The sequence below is a fragment of the Pomacea canaliculata genome, linkage group LG3, assembly GCF_003073045.1.
Source record: "Pomacea canaliculata isolate SZHN2017 linkage group LG3, ASM307304v1, whole genome shotgun sequence".
Taxonomy (NCBI): domain Eukaryota; kingdom Metazoa; phylum Mollusca; class Gastropoda; order Architaenioglossa; family Ampullariidae; genus Pomacea; species Pomacea canaliculata.
Genome location: NC_037592.1, coordinates 32,495,184 through 32,521,316, shown reverse-complemented (window position 1 = coordinate 32,521,316; position 26,133 = coordinate 32,495,184). Strand labels below are relative to the sequence as shown.

General features: G+C 36.7%; 2 protein-coding genes across 3 annotated transcripts in view; both read left to right on the top strand.

Annotated features, from left to right (window-relative positions):
• Positions 1–1,636: 1,636 nt before the first annotated feature.
• Positions 1,637–16,947, top strand: LOC112559239 (mothers against decapentaplegic homolog 1-like). Its single transcript, XM_025230305.1, is given in 7 exon segments — positions 1,637–2,907; positions 5,476–5,668; positions 5,670–5,895; positions 7,869–8,036; positions 8,396–8,572; positions 9,275–9,499; positions 11,022–16,947. Coding segments are annotated over 6 exon segments (1,377 nt in total). The 5' UTR covers positions 1,637–2,907; positions 5,476–5,488; the 3' UTR covers positions 11,423–16,947.
• A 6,710-nt stretch (positions 16,948–23,657) lies between these two features.
• LOC112560576 (protein hsr-9-like) overlaps positions 23,658–26,133 on the top strand; it is a 19,394-nt gene continuing 16,918 nt past the window's right edge. The window contains exon 1 of one of the 2 annotated variants that reach the window (XM_025232503.1): positions 23,658–23,818. Coding sequence is in view for 1 of the 2 variants with exons in the window: in XM_025232502.1 (XP_025088287.1) it covers positions 24,164–24,211 (48 nt within the window). In the remaining variant the exon portion in view is untranslated. Of the gene's footprint in view, positions 23,819–23,992; positions 24,212–26,133 lie in introns of those variants that run through there. The other variant, XM_025232502.1, reaches the window with a different exon arrangement.

Here is a 26,133-nt window from a genome sequence, read left to right as displayed (position 1 = left end):
TTCTGAACATAATTCCCGGGAGGACGGTCGAAACCAAATGTTCGAGACCGAAGCAATGAAACCCATAGGGTAATAATGGAGCTGGATTAATTCGTTCCAAGCCCCAGAAAATGCCTATTTACTGGCCTATTGTATATAATATGTAGAAACATCTCACAAGAATAAGAAAAATAAAGTGTATTTATTAAACAAAAAACATGTACGAAGTAAAATTGTTTTATTTACTGTACACCAACTTGTAGCATGGAAAGAATGTGGGAATTATACAGTCCTTCACAATAACTGCTTCCTCGGCATTCTGTGTCAGAATTTTGCAGTTGATTTATAAACCCCAAGCAAGGCGCGCCTGGGCGAATGAACGACATTACAATCCTCATCGGACGTTCGGATATATTATCAAACAAACCCTGGGTCGAGCTCAAGCGTTCGAAACCGAGGTATTGTATAGTCAGGTTGAAGTATTGCCCATATTTGCACAGCTAGTGAATTTCCCCAAGTTGCCCGTTGTCGGGATGGATATCTGTCCATTCAGTGTAACATGGGCACCTTGGTCCTACCACTCCTTTATTTTTTTTACAATAACACTATTCCTTTTTACCTAGGGTGGGGAAGTACGTCTCGCCTGATCGTTGTCGCAAGATGCAGCAGTTAATCTATAATCAATAATACGTTTAGAGTGATATTAAGCATGTACCTGGATTGGACACGAAATATGACACGACACCCTCTCGACGTCTCTATATTGTTTTATATATTTGTTCACTTTATCTTTTTCTTCTTTTTATTTTTTATTTATTGCTGCGCAATGAGCATTCTTCTGAATGGATACCTTACGCATTACAAATAATAGACTTCATCATCATCTATGGAGGATTTTAGAGAATTATGCATGCATATGACCTTTAACCCACCGAAGTGCCAGACCTCTTCGATCCGGTTTTGTTGCTGGCTGTTGATACACGTAGCGCATTCTTCGACCATTCGAGCCTTACAAATAAAAACGATAATCGAATTTGCTGTGTACCTCAATGTACAGCTATAAGGCCTACAGGTGTCTAATTCCTCAATATCTTTCTTAACAGATGCTCTAATTTTTCTTCTCGTAGAATACTTCTTTTGAATTCCATTATGTAATTTAACTGATCGAACGACTTAAAAAACGATTTTTATTAAATAACTCTATATATACGTACTAAATATATATGGTATTTGTGTTTGGGATATTGAAATGGAAAATTCACCACACACACACACAGGCATATGAAAAGGGAAGATAAGATTACGGCGATTTTGTTTTTGCCGCCTCATTCATTTTTCTCTGACACTTTTTTTTTGTGTGTGTGTGAATGCATGTTCACCTCACGAAACAGTGAACCAAAACGCAGGGTTCTTGTTGCTCCCATATTTAATTTCCATTAATAAATGGTATTTTAGGGGGCTCACTTTGGATGTTCTTTATCGACCGACCGTGGAGTTTATAGCTAAACAATTGCTTGCTTCCATTTGCATAGATATAAATAAAAGGGTCGTTGTTGAATAGGCACGCTGCACATCCAGATTTTTATCACAGCACCCTTTCCCCATCCTAGAAAAAAAAAAACTCTTAGCAGCTCGATCTGCTCAACACATATAGCCCTCAACCCTTCGCAAGAAGGTACCAACTAGATGCAAATTTAACCTCATCATAACCCGTTTGTGCTATAGTGCATGTTGGCGAACTAGTCAACGGCGAGACATAGCTTGACGAGAATCTCGCGTACGTCATCTTCACTTTCTATTTCTGATATGCCAGCCTGGAAACAGACCTAGGGAGTACACGTTGACACCACGCTCTTTTCATCTCCTCGTTGCGGACGTGTGAAACACCTCCTGAATATCCCAGAACCCGCTCGAATCTCTGTTGCGCAGGGAACTTACAGCTGTGAACTGATTGTGTGCCAGAGCAATGTTTTGATGGGAATGGGATGCACAGCGTCTGTTTCTAATGCTCTTCAAACCGTGCTCGCTTTCACGGTGTTTTCCCTCCGATTTCGGACGAACACATTCCTTAACAGCAAGGGGATTTTATCGATTGATTTCTTGCTTTAAACTTTAAAAAGTTGAAGATAAATGTGCTGATTTTAAATAATATATTTTCTCGTTAAATTCATTAGCTATAGATTTCATAAGACAATGCGAAGAGCAAACGAATACGTTTCTTCTTCGACGACGTTACTCAATTACCCCCCTACTCCTTGTAGCGATGGATCCACCTAGCCGACAGACTGTCGCCACTTGCTGCTGACGTCACTCCAAGTAGGCGCACCGGCTGGCTGTTTTACTATGTACAACAAATTTGTGAATGCGCACAAAATCAAGTGCGGTATCTCTCTAGCTAGTGCTTATTAGTGATGAAATATAAAACAATTATATAGCACTTAAGTCCTTAAAGAGTTTTGTTTTTATAAGTCTTGTGGGAAATACAAAATTTTATTCTGACATTTTTAACAGGAAGTTTGGTTGAGCTAGTACTGCGGAGGAATAAACGAAAAGAAAGTTTCATGAGAACGACTTCCCGTCTGACTGTCGCCAGTTACAATAGCAAAGAAATTTTTAGCCTTGCACTGCTACAAATTTCAACAGAAATTTATACATGGCTATATTTTCCCGCCTTGAAACGTTATTTGTCGATCTTAATAATAGCGTGGTGCAATACCAGGTTTTTGAAATTGTAACTGATAGTGTATCAGGTAATAATTTCACTTTTTAGATTGAGTTTCTCGCCATTTTGATCGCCAAATCATTGGAAAGTGGCTAAACGAGACGAATGACCGTGCTTTACGCTTGGAACGTGGCGGTATAACCATTGTATGCCAGCACGTTTTATTGGCAGATTGAGGAAAGATTTCATCCTCATTGCTTACGTGAGTACGTGTTGATTTTTCTCACATTTTTGTACGGATGAATTTTAGCCGACGGTAAAGCGAGTGGTTCCCGTGCAACTTTTTTGAAGGGTGAACTATTAAGCAGTAATGGCATATATCTAGAAGTGTTGCATGCAGATCACAGATCTCTGATGCAGATTTAGCAAGTATTCTACACAACTACCAAAATTTGTGGTTTTAGAGAAACAAAAAGGCAGATTGGAACATACTTATGGAAAACAAACTTTAAAAAAGAGCATTGTAGTATACTCTACGATGTACCAGATTAATGGTCCTGTAAAGCCGCGAGTATACAACTCAACGCCTTTGAATGATACGTATATTGAGAAATAGTATTAGTTTTGGTAAGTTGCTAAAGCGTCGAAGCACTGTTATTTCATTTGTAAGGATATGAAATGAAAAACTAAGTGATAACATTTTTTTTCTGCTGAAATGATGAAGGGTAAAAAACTGAAACTCAATTGGAACTGAAGCCCTGTGAGTTACATATAGTAACATAGCTTTCTTACACTTTACACATTCGGGTACTACATTGCAGAACAGATTTGAGATTAATATTTTTATATTGTTACTCACTTATTGCTAATTAGATAAGTTTCGTAAAATTTTACCTTAGGTTTAAGTAACATTAGTAAATGCTCTTGTTATCTTAGGACTCAGTTAAGTCATTCCATGCATGCTGGATGCCCCAAAGATCTTCATAAACATTTAATTTCAGCTCCCAAACTGAGGGTGAGGGCTAAAAAGCATGCTACATGTCAAGTGCTTTTGCAGATCTCCCACCTGAATTTAAGTTTTTGCAATCTGCTCACCCTTTTACAACTTCAGTTTGACCACATTCTATTCTTAAATATTTTAAAGAGTATTACTTTTTGCATGCTGCACTTACCCAGTGGAATGATAAGACTGAGCTATTTCATAAAGCTCTTCAGTAGCCTAGTCTTTCCTTTCATTCTGCACCAGAAGTTTTTGCTGATAATATTTGTACTCCATATGAGCCTAATTTTGGCTAAAGTTATTTCATTATAGTACTATTTGGTGCATTTAATTTTTTTATTGCCTTCATACCATTTTGACTACTAGCAAGGCACATATGCTTTTGCTTAACTAAAATTTCACTCTGGTTCTTGTTTGGTCAAGAGCATTTGTCATTTTCTTGGTGATATAGTTGCCATGTTGTCACCCATTGTTGGTGCATAATATTTAAATAAACATACCTGATCTACAGGTGTAGTAGTTCTGTTAATCTGTACTTATACAAATCTTTAAGCTACTAAGTTTGAAGTGTGTTATAAAACCAGGGATCGATGCCATTTGCATAAAGTTGCACAAGCACATGCATCCTACAATTTTATTCACCTTACACTTTATAACTCTTTCTCTCTCACACATTTACATGGTAGAGGAAACGGTGTGGTTCTGTGCTCATGTTGTTTTGTTGATTTTTTTAAAGATGACTGATTTTTGTGAATTGCAAAATCTTGTCTAATCAAAGTCTAAACAGTGCCATTATTTTTGTCCACATACAAGAGCTTGAATACACTTCTTAGGAATCAAATCCCAAACTTTGCTTGCAGTGATGAGGGTGGTGCAGGCCAATAGTCATCGTCTTTCATAATTAGTATGTGTTTTGAAGAGCAGACATGTTCTGCAGCATAAGCAAGTACAATGAACATTGTCATACAGCACATTTGAGTCCAGCTCAGTTGTGATTTTTCTTGTAATAAGCTTAAAAACTTGACGTTGGCCACTTATTAAAAATATTTTTTCAGCTATCAGATATATTTATGCAAGTGTTTCACGGCTGACTTAATGAGGTTGTGGATTTGTTATTAAACAGATTTTGTGGAAAAGTGCTTTTGCATACAAAGAATTTGTGTTGTCAGTGCTCTAGGGTCTCTCTAGTTATTTTCAATAAACAAATTTAATAAATGAATGTCTCAAAGAGCACATTCTTGAAGGACTAGGGAAAAGTTCTGTTTTTTTAAATCAAGAATGATAAGTAATGCCTATCGTGTTTATCAGTCTTGTACAATTTATCAGCTGACAGTCAGTTTAGTCTTCTTATATAAAACAATGAATAACATTGAGGCTCTTTTAGCCGGTTTCAGAAATTAAAGCCTTTTCTTTTTTTCTTTTTTTTTAAATGGCGTTTGCAGAAAGAATTGCCCTTTTTTCCAACCTCTGGTTCATATTATGACTACACTTTAAACTGTCTCCATGATCTCATCCAAAAACGAAGTGTTGTCTTTTTTACCTTCATGTGCTTACTCAGAGTTTGTTTGTGCAATAGTCTTCTGTGTATTCCCACCTGCCCCATTTGTTAACACATGCATGTTACATCACTTTTTAGGACATACCCATGCACAATCTTAACACATTATAACCCAATTAACTTTTGCAGCATATATCTAGAAAAGAGTATTTTATCAATTTTACTTGTTTTGAAGGATCGCCTGTTAAAGCTTTGTAAAAATATGAAGTGGTAATGCCTAGTCTGTTTTTGCAATTACAGTAGACTTACTGTGAAATGCAGCCATTATTTGTGCAGGTTTGTGGAGAGAATGACATCACCCCTGTCAAGCATTTTTTCCTTTACCAGCCCAGCTGTCAAACGTTTACTTGGCTGGAAGCAAGGCGATGAGGAGGAAAAGTGGGCGGAGAAGGCGGTAGATTCCCTGGTTAAAAAGCTAAAAAAGAAAAAAGGTGCCCTTGAAGATCTTGAGAAAGCTCTGAGCTGTCCTGGGCAGACCCAGTAAATGTGTTACAATACCAAGATCTTTAGATGGCCGTCTACAAGTGTCACATCGTAAGGGACTACCACATGTTATATACTGTCGGGTGTGGCGATGGCCAGATCTTCAGTCACACCATGAATTAAAACCTCTAGAATGCTGCGAGTACCCATTTTCTGCCAAACAGAAAGAGGTGTGCATAAACCCTTATCACTATAAGCGTGTGGAAAGTCCAGGTAAGTGCAGATTTGAACATTTTGGGATCCTACACATTTGTTAAACAAATAGCTTTTGTTTGATTAAAAACATGCTAACAAGTTCCTCTTCACCTAGTAATAGGTGATACTTACAGATCTTGCATGATGAGAAACCTGTTGTAGAGGGGTTTACAGTTATTTAGCTTGGAAATATTTGCAATTTTATTTGCCCATCCAGTTGCAGCAGATTTTTTTACAAACTTAAAAAAAAATTCGTGTCTTTAAGACAATCTTGGACTGATGGTTCCTAATTTTAATTGCACAGCTTGTAAATTTAAAAGAGGATGTGCTGTGTGCATGTCATGCTATGTGGGATTTAGTTAGGAAATTTAAAAAAAAAAAAAAAAAAAGAGCTCCATTGTCTGTTCCAAGAATGCTGGTCTTTCACTTAGCCTTTGTGGTTGCTGTTATGAATCCTTGTGGGTTTCTAAAACTGCTAGTAAGGCAAACAAATTTTGGTTTGTTAGCTTAAAGGCTAGCAAGTTGCTTCTTAAATTTCACTTTACTGCATGCTTGGTCCAGACCAATAGTTATTTTCTTGATTAGAATCAATAGGAGACTGGCAGGCAATTTTAAAAGAAATTGCATTGCTTTGGCCGAGCAGTTTGTGGGCGCCTTTTAGGTGCCATTAACAATCTTTTGCGTGTTCTTTAAACTTCAGCTAGTAGGTCTTGTATAGATTGAATTACAAGGCATTGATTGAAGACAGGAGCTTCCCCCTTTCTATTTTTTTAAAGGGGAGATAAGAGAAGTTAATGTGTATAATCCTACCCCACTCTGTCCTGTTTACAATTCATTTCATTTGAAAAAGGGTGTGCTTAAAGAATTCTCTGTTGAAAGAGTATATTGCAAGAGTAAAATGTAGTTATCCTGGAATGTATGAAAATATCTTATTTTAAAGAAAATTTTTATAAAACCTAAACAAGAAAGGACAAAACAGATGTGAGAAAACTAGACAGTCAGATATGTTTATATCATACTGGAAGTGCACCATTGAAATTCAAAAGAGTTGAAATATGTACAGAAGGACCCGTGTGCACACAGTTACAAACGATGTCTGATAGTCTGTTCCAGCAGGTAGTAGACTAGTTTCACATTAACAATAAACAAACATTACTCTGGTCATAAAAATAAACTGTAATGCATTTCAGAGGTACCAATTTTTGCAGTCTGGGATTTTTTTTTTCCACTTATCATTAACTGGTTGTAGTCTTAACATGTGTACACATCTCTTTATACAATTCATGCTATGGTGTAAAAGAGTCAAAGTAAACCCTTGGGGTGTTTAGCATTTTGTATTAAGAGGAAGTAGCAGTTCAATATAAATGAAAATACATCATGCAAATTAAGAAAAGACTGCTAGAGCAGTAAATTTTTTATATATTTGTCTTTAAAGCATACACCTTTAAGTAGCTGTAAGCATCTTTTTTGAGTCCATCTTGTTTCATAATTTCACTGCTCCTTAAGTTGCAAAGAAAGTATAAAAATTGTGGGTTTTTTAAAGTTAATATGGACTGGGACATCTACTCACTTACAAAACGTGTGTTGAGCACAGTGATGAACAGGTTGCAATGTCCTGTAAAAATCGTCTTGAATGTACAATGTATATTTTTGAATAAAACTTTCTACTACTTAAATGTTAATGTAATTTTCACTAGCACATTATAAATGAATTGCTGTGATTATATGAGGTCCTAAAGTAAGCTGTTGTGTGGGTTTATCAAGAAGTAGCGTTTGAATATTTTTTTAATCCAGTGCACACAGATTCCTTATTTCGTCACAGACTTCATAAGACTTCAAGATTTCTGTATAAATAAAAGTCTACTTTTTTTTTTTAGAATTAACGTTATTTTTTTAAACAAACAATGCAGAACTCAACATAAATTTTTTTTTTTTTTTTTTAAACTAGTTTTATACAGACTTCAGTTTTGCACTGTTCTATGTTTCTGTAGTTTTGCTTTTGTTTTCGGTGTACAGTGAGTTTCCATCAAGTGGTACCATGCCAGCCTTTCAGTCAGTGCCTGAGCCTAATATGCCCCACAATGTCACTTACCCATTTCAGCAGCAGCACTCTCCTAACCCACCCAGTTCAGGACCTGGAAGTCCATTTGGCCTCCCAGGTATTTGGATGTAGCAGTATTGTAGATCAGCTTGAGATGTGAACTTAATAATATAAAAACCTTAATATAAAATTGGCAGTACAAATCTCTTAATAAGCAGTGGTAATAAATTTATCTGTTTAAAGCTAATTATTCTGTTACAGTTGGCAGGAAATGGCGTAATTGTTAGTTTATTTTATAAATCCTTTTTTATTGGTGGTAATCTTTCTGTCTTATTTTAAAGCAAAGTTTTCTTTTACACTTTCAACTATATTTGACACTGCTAGATGTTTGAGAGTCATAAATGCAAAATCTGATATTTTGTTTAGGCAAATTTAATGTGATCTTGTAGATCTTATTTGATTAATGCCTGTGCACAGCTGACACTCCCCCACCAGCCTATCAGGCACAAGATGACAGCCAGCAAAATAGCATGGGAATGAGCCAAGGAAATGGCATGCCTAGACCTCCACCAAGTCAAAATGGCCCACAGCCTATGGACACCAGTATGCCACCCACCATACCAATTCCTAAACAGCTGAGTGGGCGAGGCATAGGTAAGCAGTTAATTATTTCCAGGAATTGCCTTTAAGATAAATATGAAAGAAGTACAAGAAAGTTTTGTTTGTGTTTTTGAGAGATCTCAGTCTACAAAGCTTACTTTGAAAATGCTTTTTTAACACCAAAAAAATGACAATGAATGTCTGACAATGATTCTAAGTCATAAAAGCTTGTACCATAGATTGTTGGTGGGCTGTTTTGCCATGCTGTAGCCTTATATATATAGACTATACATCTAATCAGTGTAACTGGCACATATAACTTGATAACTCTTCATTAAACTATAATTAACTCTTCCTAAACAGTTTGCAGTTGTGAATGTGAATGTCTTCATAGCTGTAGCTTAATTGGATCCATACACCTATATTGAATGAAATAACTAGATCTTGCTGAAAAGTTAAAATTTCTTTTTTTTCTCTCTCTCTATTTTTGCTATGTGAAGAATTTCAAGAGATGGATTTCTACCAATTCATCCTTTGAATGTAGCAGATAGTTAAGAATTATTATTATCCATACTGGAGTGTGCTAAATCTGTTAAGACTGTTTTTGACTCTGCCTTGAATTGGTGAGCTTTTTTTTTTTCCTAGTAAAGCTGACTTTAGTATGAAGTCTTTAAAACCTCTACCCAATTTTATTTTTGTCATTTTACTGTCTGCTGTGATCAAATGCTTTTTTTTTTTTTTTTTTTTTTAATACAGTGGACTTGCAGCCTGTGACATACCAGGAACCCCAGTACTGGTGCTCAATTGTCTATTATGAATTGAATAATAGGGTGGGTGAAGCTTTCCATGCCTCACACACATCTATTGTCACAGATGGCTTCTGTGATCCCTCGAATAATGCAGATCGCTTCTGCCTTGGATTACTTTCTAATGTGAACCGCAACTCTACCATAGAAAACACACGGCGACACATTGGCAAAGGTGAATATACACTTCTTATAATATCTGTTTTTAATTTAAAACTTTGGGGATATTTAATCAGGCAGGTGTATTGTGATGTTCAGATTTTTTTTTTTCCCCCAGTTTTATTGATTTTTCAAAACATGTTTGCAAGTAGATGAATAAGGGACAAAACTGTTCATACCTTAAGGAATTAGTTAACAAGGAATTACTTCCCTTAGGAAATAACCAGTTATTCTTCATTTGACAGTAGACAAGTGAGTCAATTGATCAAGAAGGTTGTCTGTTTCTCAATTTGACGTGAATTTGCACTTCAGCAACAGAAAATGACAATATAGTTCTAAGTAATATTTGAATTTTAGTGGATATTTCAGCATTTGAGACTTTCTATATGTTGTGTAAATAATTTTTTTTTTTTTTTTATTTCTGTCTCACAATCTACTTTCAGAAGCTCTCCTTTCCATACAGTTTCCGTCTATCTTTGAAATTAGTGCAAAGAAAAGAACTATGTTTCTAAAAAAAAATTCACACCACTTAAATGTTTTTAAAAAATGCTCTTTAAAAAGGTTTGTCACTGATGGTGGTCTTTATCAGAGGTTAATAGGTATAGTTATTGAAACACATTGTACTTCATGCCAACACACTGTTCAGAATGTTTAATCGTGACAATTTCATCCATAATGAGTGTAGTGTGTTTATTTGAAAAGCTAAATCTCAAGATAGGTTAAACCTACTGTAATTTTGAAATCTTGCTCATACATAAATAACTTACAACTTTAAGCATTGGCTTACTGATTGAAAATTAATCGCTTTCATTGGGGGGTAGGGGGTTTCAAACTGTTGTTCTGCAGTTTTGGGAAGTCTGTGCAGTATCTGCATAAATCATCAAGGCTTTTAAATATAATCAAAAAGAGCTTGTAAATTTGGATAATAGTTTGTACTTAGCAAAGACACTTAAAGAAGTGGTATTTAATTGTGGGTTAATTGATTAAAGCCAATATTTTCACTGTAGCCACTTACTGTTTTTTTAAATACTCATCATAAAATCATAAATATTTCGCTTTTAGAGTTGCACTCTAACCTTTGACTTGCATTTATTGCTACTGATTGCTGAAGATCAATAAATTTCGCCCATTTTGCTGATGACAAAAATGGTCAGTGCTAATGGTAATAACCAATTGTATCGCATCATTTCAAATTTTTAGCTGAAAAATATGAAATAAGCAAGTAGAAATGAAGACTTCAAAAAAAGGTTTATAAAGGTGTATAAATAGCCTGGCATTTATAACTTAGGCCTTTTATTCATGTAGAGAGTTGGTGAGAGGGATGCTTATTCCAACAATGCACAACTCAGGCTTCATGCAATCATTGTGTGTATAACAAAAGCTCTCACCTCAAGTAGCAAGTAATGGTATAATATGATGAATGAAGTATATTTACACTTTTTTTTTTTTTTTTTTTTTTTTATTTATTTGTCATCCTTGCTTTCTGCCTCCCTAAATTATGAGAAAGTATATTGTTCACATCTGATGGAATGTTCCAGGAGTTCACTTGTACTACGTTGGAGGGGAAGTATTTGCTGAATGTCTTAGTGACAGTAGCATCTTCGTACAGAGCAGGAATTGCAACTACCACCATGGCTTTCATCCTACCACAGTGTGCAAAATACCTCCTGGGTGTTCCCTTAAAATATTTAATAATCAAGAGTTTGCAGCTTTGCTCAGCCAGTCTGTCAACCATGGCTTTGAGGCAGTGTATGACCTTACTAAAATGTGCACTATCAGAATGAGTTTTGTGAAGGGTTGGGGAGCAGAATATCATCGTCAGGATGTAACTAGTACACCATGCTGGATTGAAATCCATCTTAATGGACCGCTCCAGTGGCTTGACAAGGTGCTTACACAAATGGGTTCACCACATAACCCAATTTCTTCTGTTTCATGATGCATGTTCTGCTGTGTCATAAGGCATTTATCATTTTTTTATGCTTTTGAATGATCATCTGTAGATTGCTGGAAACATTAAGATCTTTCAAGGAACCAAAAATACTAAATGCTTTCATTTGCTTCCAAAAGAAAAACATTTAAATTTACTGCCTATTTATGGCAATAATAGTTCTATTTTTCATGGGTCTGTCCTATGGATATTGACTGTATCTATGATGCAGTTACTGTTGTGAGGCACCAGGAGGAGAGAAGGCCACTAAAAGGATAAAATGCTAGATTAGAAGTGCTGGACACCCTACAAAGCATAGACATTGTGTTCCATGTGGATACACTGTAACAGCTGATTATTGTTTTCCATTTAAAAAATGCTGCACTTGCAGCATGCAAAATTTATATTAATAATAGCAAATACTAAAAATCAGGATTGTGCCCCATCTTTGTAAATTTTTTTTCTTAAACCATTAATGATAAACTTGTTTAAGGCCACTTCTGAATGGTATCTGAGAAATCTTGCCATAATTTCAAACGATTTTATGGTTTTGAGGTGAGATATTTGGTCACAAAAATTTCAGTCATAATAATGTTTCAATTTTCAATTTTTATGTTACCTACGTGAGTTTGTGAACAAAGTATACAGTTTTTAAATTGTGGATTTTCAAGATGACTGGTTGTCAGTTCCTTTTAAAATATAAACCCATTTCAGTTCATTGGAAAATCTCATTTAAGTTTCAGACTGAACTGTTAGTGTTAGGCAGCTAATGTCCTTGACACTTCTCCCACTCTAATAAAAAAAAAAACTGCTGTCAAATAATCTCTATTCTGTACAGTAGCATAGATTTACCTACTGTATATATACACACACACTGCTTTTGGTGGGGAGGGGGGGTGTTTTTCTTTGAAGTGTGAAAACCCCCTTCTTACCTATTTGTGTTTCATATGCATTGTGTTTTTGTTGAAGTTGACAAAAATGTTTTTTGTATAATCAGTTGGCTTTGAATGTGTGTCTTTCACAATATATCATTATCATATATAGACCGATGAAATCAGAAGGCAATAATTCATCATGAATATTTTTGGTCATAATTTTACATGGTATATTTAAGGATATGCACTGGTTTTGAAGTAGCTGTCTTGCTGTTTTGATAACAGTGTGTTTCTTAAGCTTATGCATCATTCTCACATTCATATTTTTGATGTATCTGTACAGCATCTGTCAGTTTGTAATTGTCATCTGTGTGGCTTATTGTTCTTTTTGAATAAAATGTCTTTTATGTTATATGGTAAAATGTTCTTTTTACGTAAACTAGAAGGCCTTTTATAATTTAACTATTATTTTAGGAATAAACCTGTATCTGGTAAAGTGAAAATAACTAGACAAATAGGCAATGCTGCATCAAATCTGTTTTTGTAAAGTTATTGGTGGTGAAGTTATGATCTGGTCCTTATATCTTATCATGGCTGAAGGAGCAAGATTGGGCCAGCTTGCTATTCTTCTTGTTTCTTGTCAGTACATGTTCATTACGAGCTTAAAGATACTTAAGAACATTGAGATTTCAACCACTTTCTAAATATTTCATTGACAGAAATAAATTTATAAAACCTAGCGAAAAGTATGACTTATTGTGGGACTCAAAAAAGGTGGTAAGGAGCACATGGGGTATCAGCTTCCTTAACAGTCGTTCTTGCTTCCATCTGGCCATAATACAAAACATTTTACTAACCCCTTCCAGGAAATAAATTAATCTACCATGTGAATATAACATCAGACATTATGTGATGGTTGCATCTTTTTGGAAAAAGTGGCTAGACCACTATCCTCAGCTAGATCAATTCTTTCCTGCTGTATGATGGTATATTCATAAGGTAATAAATTTTTGGGATTTATGATAATCTTTTTAAAGGGTGTGACATGGAAACATTTAAAAATAGGGCAGTTACGGGTCAGTACTGCAGGCTTATGTGGTTTCACAAAATTTCAATTAATGACATCCTAAATGATATTTTTATGGCAGAATGTGACATGTTTCTTGTGAAAATGGCAATCATTGTGTACATGTTATGGTCCCTACTTTTTTTTTTTTTTTTTTTTTTTTTTCTTGTTTTTATGTCAGCACCTGTTGTATTCATCTGCATAACCAACACATTGTTATACGACTAAATTAAAGGAGACGAAAGCAGATACATTGCTGTTTGACAACTTACATGACTTGCATAAATGCTATAAACAAGCTGCTAAACGTTGTGACAGGGTTATGTCTGTATGTTCCTTTACTCCACCTAGATAATGGCATTGGATATTAGGTGTCATACACACAGAGAAAGGTGTTCACTTAATATTTTTAAGCAATTAGAGTCTTCTCTTTAAGTAATCAAATAAAGTGTGCAAGCATGTGGTGTGGAATTTAGACTGCATGTCTTATGAATGGTATGAATTAGCTGTAAGTAAAACTGGTGAATTTATTTTGATATAAGGTGTCTTAAATAACTGCACATATTAGCATCTTCATTTTGGTGAGCACGTTACATTTGATTGTTTTTAACAGTAGACAAATAGCTTTTGCAGATGCTTATCTGACACTGCATATTGCTTGAGAACAGCTTGAGGCAAATTGCTTTACAGAGAGAATATTAATGAGCAATTATTGTAGCTCTAGAAAGTAAAGGTAATAATGTGGTCAGAATTTAATATAAAGGGAAAATTGCCTGTTGAGCTTTTCTTATTTTTCTCTAATTAATTCAGGTCACATCATTACTTTTGAAAGTATATGATGAAGATAAGATACACCATTTACATAATTCTTTGTTGTATGTATTGGTAAGATCCAAAACTAAATGAAGAAAAAACATACTACAGGATATGTAGTATCAAGAATTAGTTTAAAGAATCTTTGTCGCATAATCTACAAAAGTGTTTTGGCTTTGAATTTTGATCTCTGCACTAAGTTCATGATGCAGCTGTTAGTGTGAATACACAGCTACTTTTTCACTCAAGAATTTTAGCTAGGTTTCAGTGATTATAAGCAGACCCATTCTTAGCTGCCACAGGGGCCCAAGGCTTAGGGCATGTGCAGGGCATCCAACACCACAATGGCTAGTTACCATATATTAATCAAAAGCACGGGGTCCTAGGCAAATGCTTCATCTGCCTGCCCTAAGCAAAGCCCTGATTATAATAATAGTTTTATAAGATTTGCTTAAGTACTTGGTTGTTAAAATGTTTAAACTGCTTTTTCAATATTGTTTTCTTTTTCTAAAAAAAAAAAACAACTCTTGACTCTGCCTCAGAAGTGTACTGAATGTCCTAATGGTTCATTTTCATTGCGTTGACCAGCATGTATACCTTTTAAAAAAAATTTCTTTATACTTTTTCTTCAATGCCAATAAGGGTGATTTTCATAGAAATATTTTTGGAAATAAATTTTTATTCTACATGAAGAGAGCTTATAGACTAAATCCTAAGAATCAGGTACATGTAGAGTTTAATCTAGGTGTACATATGTTTAAATGTGTTGCTCTCTTTGCTATTTCAATGGCCAAAATAATGATGGAACCCTCAATGCTTTTAGAGTTTGTAGCTGGATTGATTTTTCTTTTAATTTTAACATTCCTTTAGTTTACATAGTAGATTTATTCAGCTATTATGAAGACAAATCATGACACAGTAAAAAGAGGACTATAATTTAATGCTAGTAGTGTTAACTTTTCTGGTTAATGTGTATAACGCAGATGTCTGAAACAAATATTGTGATGTGCGTTTTTATGATGGAGTAATTTTCTTTTTGAAATGTGAATCCAGTTTAAGAATGGATCTTGTACCTGTGTTGCATGTTCATGCTTCATCTGTTACATCATGGGCTTCTCTGTTTCTCTTGCACAATTTAACAAAAGGTAAAAATGGCTTTGCAAGTCCACATAGGGTATACTGGCCCAGTCAGTTTTTTGTGTGGGATCTTGATTGGATTATTTTATCATTTGTCCTGAGAATAAACTTGTATAAACTGAAAGATCCCTTAAAATTGTTCTTCCAATTGTTTTAACATAAGCCACACTGATCGCAGTGACGTAATTCCCACTCACGCACACCTTCCATCTCACTGAAGGAAGAAAGCTAAGAGGTATACAATAAATTACAGTTAAATATAGGATTTAGAGAAATAAATAGGCCCAATGTAGCTCGTGTTGAGAATATACTTTTGTGAAGAGGTGTAAAAGATACTTGTCATGTGATTTTAAATATTTGTAGATGGTGGTGAAATAAGCATTAGACTTGCTGTTTCCCAAAATTGTTCTTGCTTCCCTTCACTAGTAAAATGTTCCCATAGTAATGTTTGTGTTTCATTGTACAGTTCAGAATATGAACAGTGTTCACTCCTCTTGATACAATCAAGTACTCTGTCAGTCTTCCACGTATTCAATGTGCACTGGTTCATTTGCATGTTCTGATAGCCATGCATGTAAATGATATTATAATGTGTTGAGCTTAACAGTAAACATTTTTTGAGCATTACATTTTCATTTATTTGTATATTTGAATATTTCTTGATGATTAAGCCATGTTATCTGCATGATTGTTTTGTTAAGAGGTACTTTTTTCAACAATGAACAAAAGATTTGAGTTGTTAGATTGATTTGAATTGTCAGTTCCCTCTTCCCTTTTTGGGTGACAGAACAAGGAAGAAACTTTTAAGACATATAATTTACACGAAAGACTTCCCATTCATATATGTGTTTAACACTTTTTATGCAGATCTTCATTTTGTAGACAGTCTGTGCCAGGTGCTGCATTAAATAAAATGTTGGGGTAGGTCATTCAGTCATTAGAATGGACGAACAATGTGTGAAATTCAATTCATATGTGGTGGAAAATGTAGCAGGGTCTGTTTTTAAGACGAGCACAACCTCTCACTGCTGAAGATGTTTTTAAAGAAAGTGCATGATGGTGGTTTTAGCCACCAGGCGATTTTTAAAAAATCTTTTTAGGCTCTACTACACCTCTGGTCCATTTAACGCATACAGTTTACATTCATCTTGATGCATAGACTACCAGAGATTTGGATAATTGTCTCATGTTTGGAATACTGTAAGTGTTCATGTTTGGTGTGTTCTGCGGAAGCTACTTAACCCCTATCAAGAATATTGAAAGAAATGGTGACTGATAAATCAGTTAAACAAGATACATGGGTAGATCAATTTTTTTAAACAATATTTTTTTAGTAAGTTTACCTGTGAGCTGTGAGCACAAATTCTACTTAGAGTGGGTTCAGTACTATTTTTGTGGGGAGGGGGGACCAAGTTCCCCTTCCCCTCACTGCTATTGCTTGGTGACTGCTAACAGGGCTAGTGTTCAAGAATGTTTTCCCAATCATGTGCAGCTTGTTTTTTTCTATAAGTTTGCATGCATACGGTGTATTTTGCATTGTCAAAATTTATTACCCAACCATCCTGAGACATCATTGTTACTCTTTGAAATCTTCCTCAGTTTTGTTATTTGTACTGGACAATAAACAATAGATTACTGCCTTCTCTGATTTTAAGATTTTTGTCTTTGTGGTCGTTCATTTGTGTTTCAGTTAGTTTTATAAGTATTTAACAGTTATTTTTGGTGGAGTGTTCGCTGCTCAAAAGTTTTTTAAAAGCATCTTTACCAAAGTAGTGTGATGAGACAAGGTCAGGGTAACAGTTTAGAACAGTGATGCCCAACCTTTTTCGGCCTGCGGGCCATATCCATTTCGGACAGCCGTGTCGCGGGCCGCTTCACCGCAAAAATTGAAAAAAAGAAAAAAAAAATAGAGCAGATACCATTTTTATTAGAAACAAGTTGTACTTACCATTAATTATGTAGTAACTAGTGAGATATTTGAAGTTGTTTCCCGAAACCAACTTCTGAATGTCCGGCCTCATCGTAGAGACACCAAGTCGAAGAACTGAATCGAAATGTTCGTCCATCGAAAAAAGATTGAGAGACGCCCCTACGTAGGGATAAATACTTCTTCCCTTTTTTCGTTTTTTGTTTTTTTTCTTTTTTCCTTACAAACATGCCGATTTCCTGCACTGTGGGCAGAAGTTTTACGCGGCCGGATATGGCCCGCGGGCCGTAGGTTGGCCATCCCTGGTTTAGAAGATACAAAATTTGCTATCTGAAAGTCTTGTTGACATTTTTTTTTTAATCTTTCGCATGGGCATTTTCAAGCGCTGTTGCAATGTTGATTAATTGCAGTTATTTTTTGTTAATATTTCCAGCCTCAGAGCAGTGCTTTGTCTCCTTTATTTTCTAGAGTACACTGATTTTTGTATTACAAAAAAAATGTGATCGTGCCAGTTCACACTTTTTCTGACTACATTTATTTACTTCATGGTCAAACGTGCACTGTAAGCTCGTATGAGATACCAAAAGATTACTGTTCGCACTAAATTATAATTTTTCATGGGCTCGTACTTTTTCTGCTGTTTTGACAGTAATCCATGACCACACATCACTAATTCTAATTAACATGGTTCCATTAAATTACATATAGCACCCTTTCGAGATGCTTCTAACGCTGTAGGAGCAAAATGAGATCATATACAGAGAGTCCCGCGTTCGGTGATAGTTATTGGACAAAACCGTAGCGCGGTCATCACTTCGGGCACACATAATCTGATACCACACGCGTTCGTTCTCTCTACAGATCACCCAAAGACCTGTCAAAGGGCTCCCCGCTCTCTATTCTAGGGAATTTAGTTTACTTTTTGTCAATTGAGTCAAAAGATCTCCATGATCATACAAGGTACACATAAATGTCAAACCCCGATGTAAAATATATACAGGTGGTCGTCGACTTCAAACTGTTTGACTTTACGACCACAACTATGGCTGGTACATCGTGTGACTGGCAAAGTAACTGAAACAGGACAAATCTGATAAAAGTGAGCCAATAAAATGAAATAATGAACAAGGAAAATTGTTTCTAAAATACCATACGGCTTAAAGGTGGTTATTATTTGATTACCCAGCGTAATATTTAACATGGCCAAGTATGCTCCATTTTCATCTGATGCTCACTGACGCGATATCAAGATGATGGCACGATTGTAAAACATTTTAAACAAATAAAGGTGGTATAATCATGCAATGAGTAATACTTCCCCGGGAGACTTTCCACGAGAGACAGAAATTATTAATGGAATCTCGATGTTGGAAGATTGCACTTAAAATATTGTAAAGATTTATGGTAGCTACCCTTTGATAATACATGGTGATCGCCAGAGAAGATGTTTTCTCAGACAATGAACCCTTTGGTGGGCGATAAAAATCCCATCAACAGGGATATAACATCGTCAGACAATGTTCGCCGGTTTTCTGACCATCGCACTATTGATCCCTTTGGTTCCTTACCTGCTATACTCATTTGTAACGAGTGTGATTTTTTAATAGTTAATGGAATGTACGAGAGACCATTTTTTGGTGGCTAAACTAAGCTCAGGCTGTAGTGTCAGTGATTATGAAATAATCAATTTCAAATTTTTATCTCATGAGCTAAGGCCTTATTTGTAGGTCACCCCTAGTCAATGTCATCATAGTTGTTAAATATGTGTCCATAAAACTGGTATTTAGCCTTCAAAATAAAATACAAATCTGTTAGAAAGCAGAGGTTAGTTATCTTTATGTAATGATTAACAGCTAAACATTTTACAAGTAACATACAGTCTAAAGAACCTAAGTGAGACTGCCAGTATGATAGGGATCAGTCACCACTCGACAAACACGCCTTGATGAACAACGTTAAGAATAATAACCCTGCCACAGTCAGCGGGAGACCACTTGTGGATGTAAAAGAATGCATTACCTGGGCAGCAAGGTGACTGTGAATAATAGGATCAGGCAAAGTCCACCAAGCTCTTGCAATACTTAATCCTATCTGGAGATCCACTAGCCTCAGGATCCACACAAAAGATCAGGATCTTCAAGAGCAACGTCCTTAGTGTCCTCCTATATGGTTCAGAGTGCTGAAGACACATCCTCCATCTAAAAAAAAAAAGTTAGAAGTGTTCCAAACCAAGTGTCTGCGGTGTATGCTAAACGTCTTCTGGCCAAAAACTATCTCGAAACGAAGAGCTGCAAGACAGGTCAGGGACGTGCACCTGGGCAGACACGAATCCAACAGCGGCTAGAACACGTGTGCTGCATGCAACCAGGCTCAATCCTCTGAATGGTCCTGCTATGAAACCGCAGAAAAAAAAGGAACAAAGGGAGGCCAAAGAAACAGATGCAAACCGTCGAGAAGGACCCAAAAACAAAGGCCTATCACCGAGAAAGCCCCCAAAGCAGTAGCAGACAGAACCACATGTAGGTCCCTTCTTGTCTCCTCACGTGCCAGACGGCACAGAGAGAACTGATTGATTAGTTAATTGATTGATACAGTCTAAAGATAGGAAGAAGTTCTTAGAGGACGCTACTGGAATATACGTCTATGGAGGAAGCTACACGACTTATATTTGTGGAAGATAAGGGCTTGAACTAGTGACATTTCTTATCAAAACCTTCTGCAGATAGCTGCCAGTGTCATCTCGAGAGCTGGCCTCCAAGTGTAAACAAGGCAAACAACAACTTATCAAAACTGTCACAATTTAAAAAAAATAATAATTTGGATGATTTTCAGTGCACACTTTCTTGTGTAAAGAGAGCAGAAGATTGTTGATAAAGTAGCTTAAAAGATTTAATATAAGCCATTTAATAATCAGCGATTACTTGCGGTATACCAGGCACAATTCCAGATTCATCAAACTTTCCATCCTGACCTACCATGCACCCACAGGTGAGGCCGAGGAAGAGGACAAATAAGATTTCTACAACAGCTTACAGGCAGCAGTGGAAAACATTCCTACCTATGATGTAATAATAGTGCAGGCAGATTTCAATACTAGAGCAGGCAGCAAGAACGAAGGAAGAGAAAGAACCATGGGAAAGGAATATATAGGGTATATAACTGAAAATGGCTGCAGATTATGTGATTTTTGCGAAGAAAACGACCTTGTAATTTGAGGAACAATTTTTCAACGCGTATGTTCTATGTTTGTATTTTATTACTTGTCTGCATATAGCTGATTCTCCTTCCGTCCTTCGTTGTCAGTCCATGTCTCCTACTTGTTTATAGACTACTCTCTCAAAATATAAAAAGCTATGGTGAAAGTTAGCCAATGTAAACCGTTAAAATAATAATATCCACATATATGTTCATCCGAGTGAGCCTCAGTTTAGGACGAGACGTAGTTTTCTCATGTAATTTATGAGGATTTCAGATGGCGCAGCTGTTACAGGCATTTGTCACCAATGCAGTGTGTTTTTTAATGTTTGTGACAACTACTTTCATGGCCTGCCGCCTTGCACTTACATAGCCTTAGCTGCTGACGGCGTGTAAAACCCTACTTCATCCCCACTACTCCCTTTATGGCAAAGCGGATTTCATCTCATTTTATTTCCTCCGAAAAGCCTTCAAACTACCTGATTGGAATACTCCTCTATGTCGCTAGCCGTAGTTTGAAGTCTCCGTCTCTCACTCTTTCTTGTGTAAATTAGAAGAGGAAGCACATGTATTATTTTTCTGTAAAGCTTATACCGACATTAGAGGACAAGCTGTGCACCCCGCAGATACAAGCAATTACGTGTCGTGGGAGATAACTATGACAAAGCAATGTTTATTCTGCGCGGTGTTGCTTCTAAACAAGATGCACTAGTATAGGACCGCTTATGGCTATAAACTGTGTGCGTGTTTCTGTATGTTCGCTGACTTGCACGTATGTATTTGTTATTTAGCTGTTCTTCGCCTTCGTGTTTCACAGATAATGTTTACGCTGTTAAAGCCTTAGTACTTACAGCGTACGATGTAGAAGCAGAGAGCTCGCGACAATATTATGCAGATAATTACATTTTTATGACTACAAACGAACCACAGATTACCCATTTCCATTATCTCTCAGTGCAATTTTTAAATATCGATGACTTAATTGCCCTTCGGTATAAAATATAAATCCTAATTGAGGAGACATATTGGCACTCTCTCTCTAGTTGCAGAGGAGCGTACAAAATAAGCAAATAATTTAACTGGAGGGGGCAATCTGCTTCGTTCACCTAAGACTTCAGAATTCCTCAGTACGGCTCTTTCTCGCATATTTGTGTGCTGTTGGTGTGCGTCGCAAATTGGATTGGTGACAGGTGACATGTGCAAACCGTCTTCTACACAGGACCAAAACCTGCAACTTTTAACGGAAACAACTTTAATTATTACCCCGTCTCCTCGTTCTACGCGCGTCTGCCAGCTACAATGTATCTAGATGTTTCTTATATTCTCTGTTAATCTTTGTACACTTCAGTGGTTTGGCAGTTTATTGCAGTCAACACGAAGAGCACACTAAACGAAAAAGCGGAAGGGAAAAATATTCACATAAATTTTTTTTTAATTGATACGTGCCTAGCGGCGCTTTCGTTATAGTCAGTGGTCGAGTGGGTATTTTTTTTTTTTTTTTTTGTTTGTTAAGTAGCATACATGCGATATAAAATCTTATTAGAAATAAAAACTGGTTGTTACAACACTACATTTTATAAATAGGTGTGTATGTTACATTCACACTATTTATCTGTTTTCACTAACTTTAGAGGAATATTCGCTTCAATTTTGGGAATGCATTGTCATGTTTGATAAGTGTGCCTTGCTCCGGAACATGTTTACTTGTGGTGTTTCTTGTGCTTTTGGTGTATGTTACTGCAAAAGAAATGGGGGCTACGTCGTAATTTGAGAGTATCATATGATGGCGAGAGAGAGAGAACAGGGAGCGATCGGGTAACAAAGTAGCAGTTTTTGTCTCTTCCTTCGCTTGAAACTTGAAACATGAGCTGTCAGCCCGTCACATCAGAAGTACATGTACAATTAAGTTTTTCACTGTTTTGCTACACGCAAAAAAAGACTTGAATCAAACAATTAAGAAGTTTGAAAGTTGACAATAAAATTACAGCCGGAAGAGTTAAGGGCAGAAAGCAGCCAAGTGAAGCCGGATACTCTGGTGAGATAATTATTGTATCTTAAGTTAAATACACATGCAGATACTGCTGGAGAAATACCCTAAAAATAACTACGAGTCCCCATAACACCATTAATCTCGCTTCTCGCCAGTCACGTGACGGGGTGGCGCAAGATAAATTATCACCATCTCTTTGAAGTACACGTCCAGCCACATTTTCCACCAAACGCCAACAAACAGTTTTCGTTTTAGCGATGCAACAATGAATGTGTTTGCTTCTATTTAAATACCCGGACACGCATCTTCAGTCTTACATCAGCCCTACATATGATCAGCCGCGATCTCGATCGAGTGACTTCAGCCGGTTATGTAAGCCGTCACGCTGGAGTTGATATCCGTCCGTCATCATTAACTCTTTTTTCTGCAAGCGACGTGGTGTCATTTTGTTCGCTACACATATGTCATTGCAACAAAAGCACTATTCAAGTGCGAAGGAGAATGAGCGTTTTCCGCTACAGTCAAAACTAAAGAAAACATTTTTTTTTTTTTAAAATCCCGAATAGCTCGATCCCTGTAATAACCGCGGGTCACATCACAACCTGAGACCACACACACACACGATAATTATTTATTAAATCCAGTTCGAATCTCGGACTTCCAGAATACCCAACTGCATCCCCTCTATGTGTGTGCGTGGAATAAAATCATAATCTGTGCACGCGCGTGCAGTATTTTAGCTACAAATGTTAGGGTAATCCCTTGGATTTAGAGACAAACATAAGTTGTTTACAAAACGTATTAAAAGCTACAACAGTGACGTCATCGTACAAGTACATATTGCATGTATACACGTTTAGATCATTCATTTCTGCATTTTCACTGAATCAGCCTTCCATACTGGAAGATGCAACATGTGCATACACAGAGAATGTCAAACAAATACACATAGGACTTCTCATCATTGACATGTTTCGTGTGCTACCGAAAGGTTTCACTCGGACGTTAATTATGTAATATTAGATGATTCTTGTATCATAAATACATTGACGCGTTTGCCAATGAATGACCACCACAGCGCCGCCTTTCCCGCTTGTTTGAATCCGTGATCTGGGGCACGTTCAAAATCATGCCCTCTTCCTAAATCCCGCGAGGTCAGCCATCCATGTGTTACACGAGTTACGTGAGACTTTGCGAGATCAGATATAAAAACCACGCGCGTTGAACGCAGTCGTGTACGAAACTACTGAGGCATGCTGGGAAGGACGCGTTTTGGCTTGTCGACTGAAGCACGTTGACCCAGAAAGCAAGGAATTCGCTGTGTCGTTAGCATTGACTAGGAAGACTAGTAAAGTGAGAAACCAAAGTAATATATTCCACCGTGCTCAGAATAACTGCAGAGGTAAGTGATTTAATGTAATCTAAGCTAAAAATGCACGAAGCCAACTCTATGGGCGATAACTACCCCCACTAAGAAATGTGTATTTCAAAATGGCGTTTGATTATTGCCCCTGGTATAAGGGGGGACAATTGTCTGGCTCCTTCTCGCCGAATTATCCCCCAAAACGTCGTTAAGCAGTGATTTTCTGCTTTAAACATCTTCATTAACTGAAAAATCGGTTCAGAAATGTCTGTTTGGATAGTAGTTCGATTAAGTTTTGACCATATTTCACGCCAAACAAAGAGGATGCAAAAATGGCGTGGCGACGACCGGTTAAACCGGCACGGATAATATCGACCTAAAAAGATGTCTGTTGAAAAGGAACGAGAAACACCGGGGAACCTCGGACTTGGAGTAGGTTCCCCTTTTGTGGACAGATAACCCTAGGCTTGCTTTCGTTTTTTGACAATCATCTTTTATAATTACAGAAGTCTTTCGCTTTATATATTCATGCGCATTTGTGGGTTCATGGGATAAATTATGTTCAACGCTCAAGGTCACGCCATTTTACCTCTAGGCGAGTGGTCTGTCGGTCATATCATGTGACTCGCTCATAAATCGTGATGCAGGGTTGAGTTTCAGAATACATACACGAACTGAAATGTTTAGTAGCATGATAAAGGCAACACTGCATTTGAACTGTGACTCCATCTATCATTTTTTTGTAACCGTCGACTTTTAATTTTTAGGGCAACAAATTTTTCGAAAATTCCTCATTTTCTTCCTTGTTTTGGAACATTTTTTTCCCCCTCTCCTTTAAACTCAAAATAACCAGTAAAAAGATACGACCATAATTTAATCTAGGTAAACCAATACAATTCAATACAATACAATTCGATCACATCACACCGTGCTGCTAGTGTTAGTCGGATTTTTGTCGAAGAATCCAGCACCCCTTTTCATGCATGTTGATGGTGCTAATTCGAGCGGCTTCATTATAATAGTTTTCAACAAACAATAACCACGCGACATCGGGTATGGTACTGCCACTGCGCAAAGCTGTATGTGAAGATGGCTTAAATAATAGAACTTGGGAAGTTTTGGCCAGTCACTGCACTAAGGGAAAGGTAAACAAAGGTCCCCATTAAGTCCTTTGGTTCCATTTATGTGCTCTTTTCTTTTTTTCTGGGATGTTCCAGTCAAGCGTCCGTTAACTGACGTTGGGGACCTCTTCACCTTAAATGCTAATCCCTTGGTAATCCCTCGACACTTCGCCCTCACCTTTTGCGGGTTTTTATAAGAAATTAATGTGGAAAATGATTCATGGATCTATGGTTCTTCGCGGATTTTCCATGAAATTCGATCAGTGGAAAATTTATATACATTATGAATTTTTATATGAAAAAAGCACAAAGTGTATAAAAATATATTACTAATATTAATTCTTACAATAAAGAAATATTATAAATAATAAAATTAATCTGAATTACAGTAAATAGTGCATGTATTTACTCTGAAACGAGAGCCAGCATCACTTGCCTGAGATGCTACGCGCCTGCTCACAATTGTAAACAACACACGATTGGTTGGTTGCTAGAGAAGTGGCGCACTATGTACTTTTTCATCTTTTGTTCTGTTACAAGTACTATATTACTCTGCAGTTCTTCTTCTTGTTCGTATTTGCCCCCAGTGGAGCAAGGCCATTACTCTACAGTACAGTACATATTATGTGTTTATTCTTTTATTTACTGTAAAGGTACAATACATACGCAGAAGAGTATGGGAATGGTTATTAAAGTAATGGGAAAGGTTTATGTAGCGCAAAAGTATGGGGGAGGGTTAATAAAGCCATAATATAGTGTATATATACATATATCGTTTCTATTTCGCGGATTTACAGTTATCACAGGTGGTTCTGGAACACATCTCCTGCAATAAACCAGGGATTACTGTACCATCTGAAGGCATTTGTTCACAAAGGACTGGATCATTTAGAGCAGTGATTCTTAACCGGGGTTCGGTGAGTCAGTCAGGGGTTCAGCGGAGCCTCCACCACAGAGGTCAAGATGCACCCGCAATTCGTGATAACACTAAAGAACGGTTCGGTGAATGTGCATATGAAACTTGTTGGTTCGGTACCTCAACAAGGTTAAGAACCACTGATTTAGAGCTGTGGTTCTCAGAGTACATCGGCCTGCAGAACACTTTACTAAATTATAAAATATGGCAAACCACCAAGGCCTAATCACTCTGTACAGCAAATTTCAAATTTAAATAGTGGCATTTGTTCAAAACTAGATGTACTTTTGTGACAGTAGTATAGTAATAACTTGACA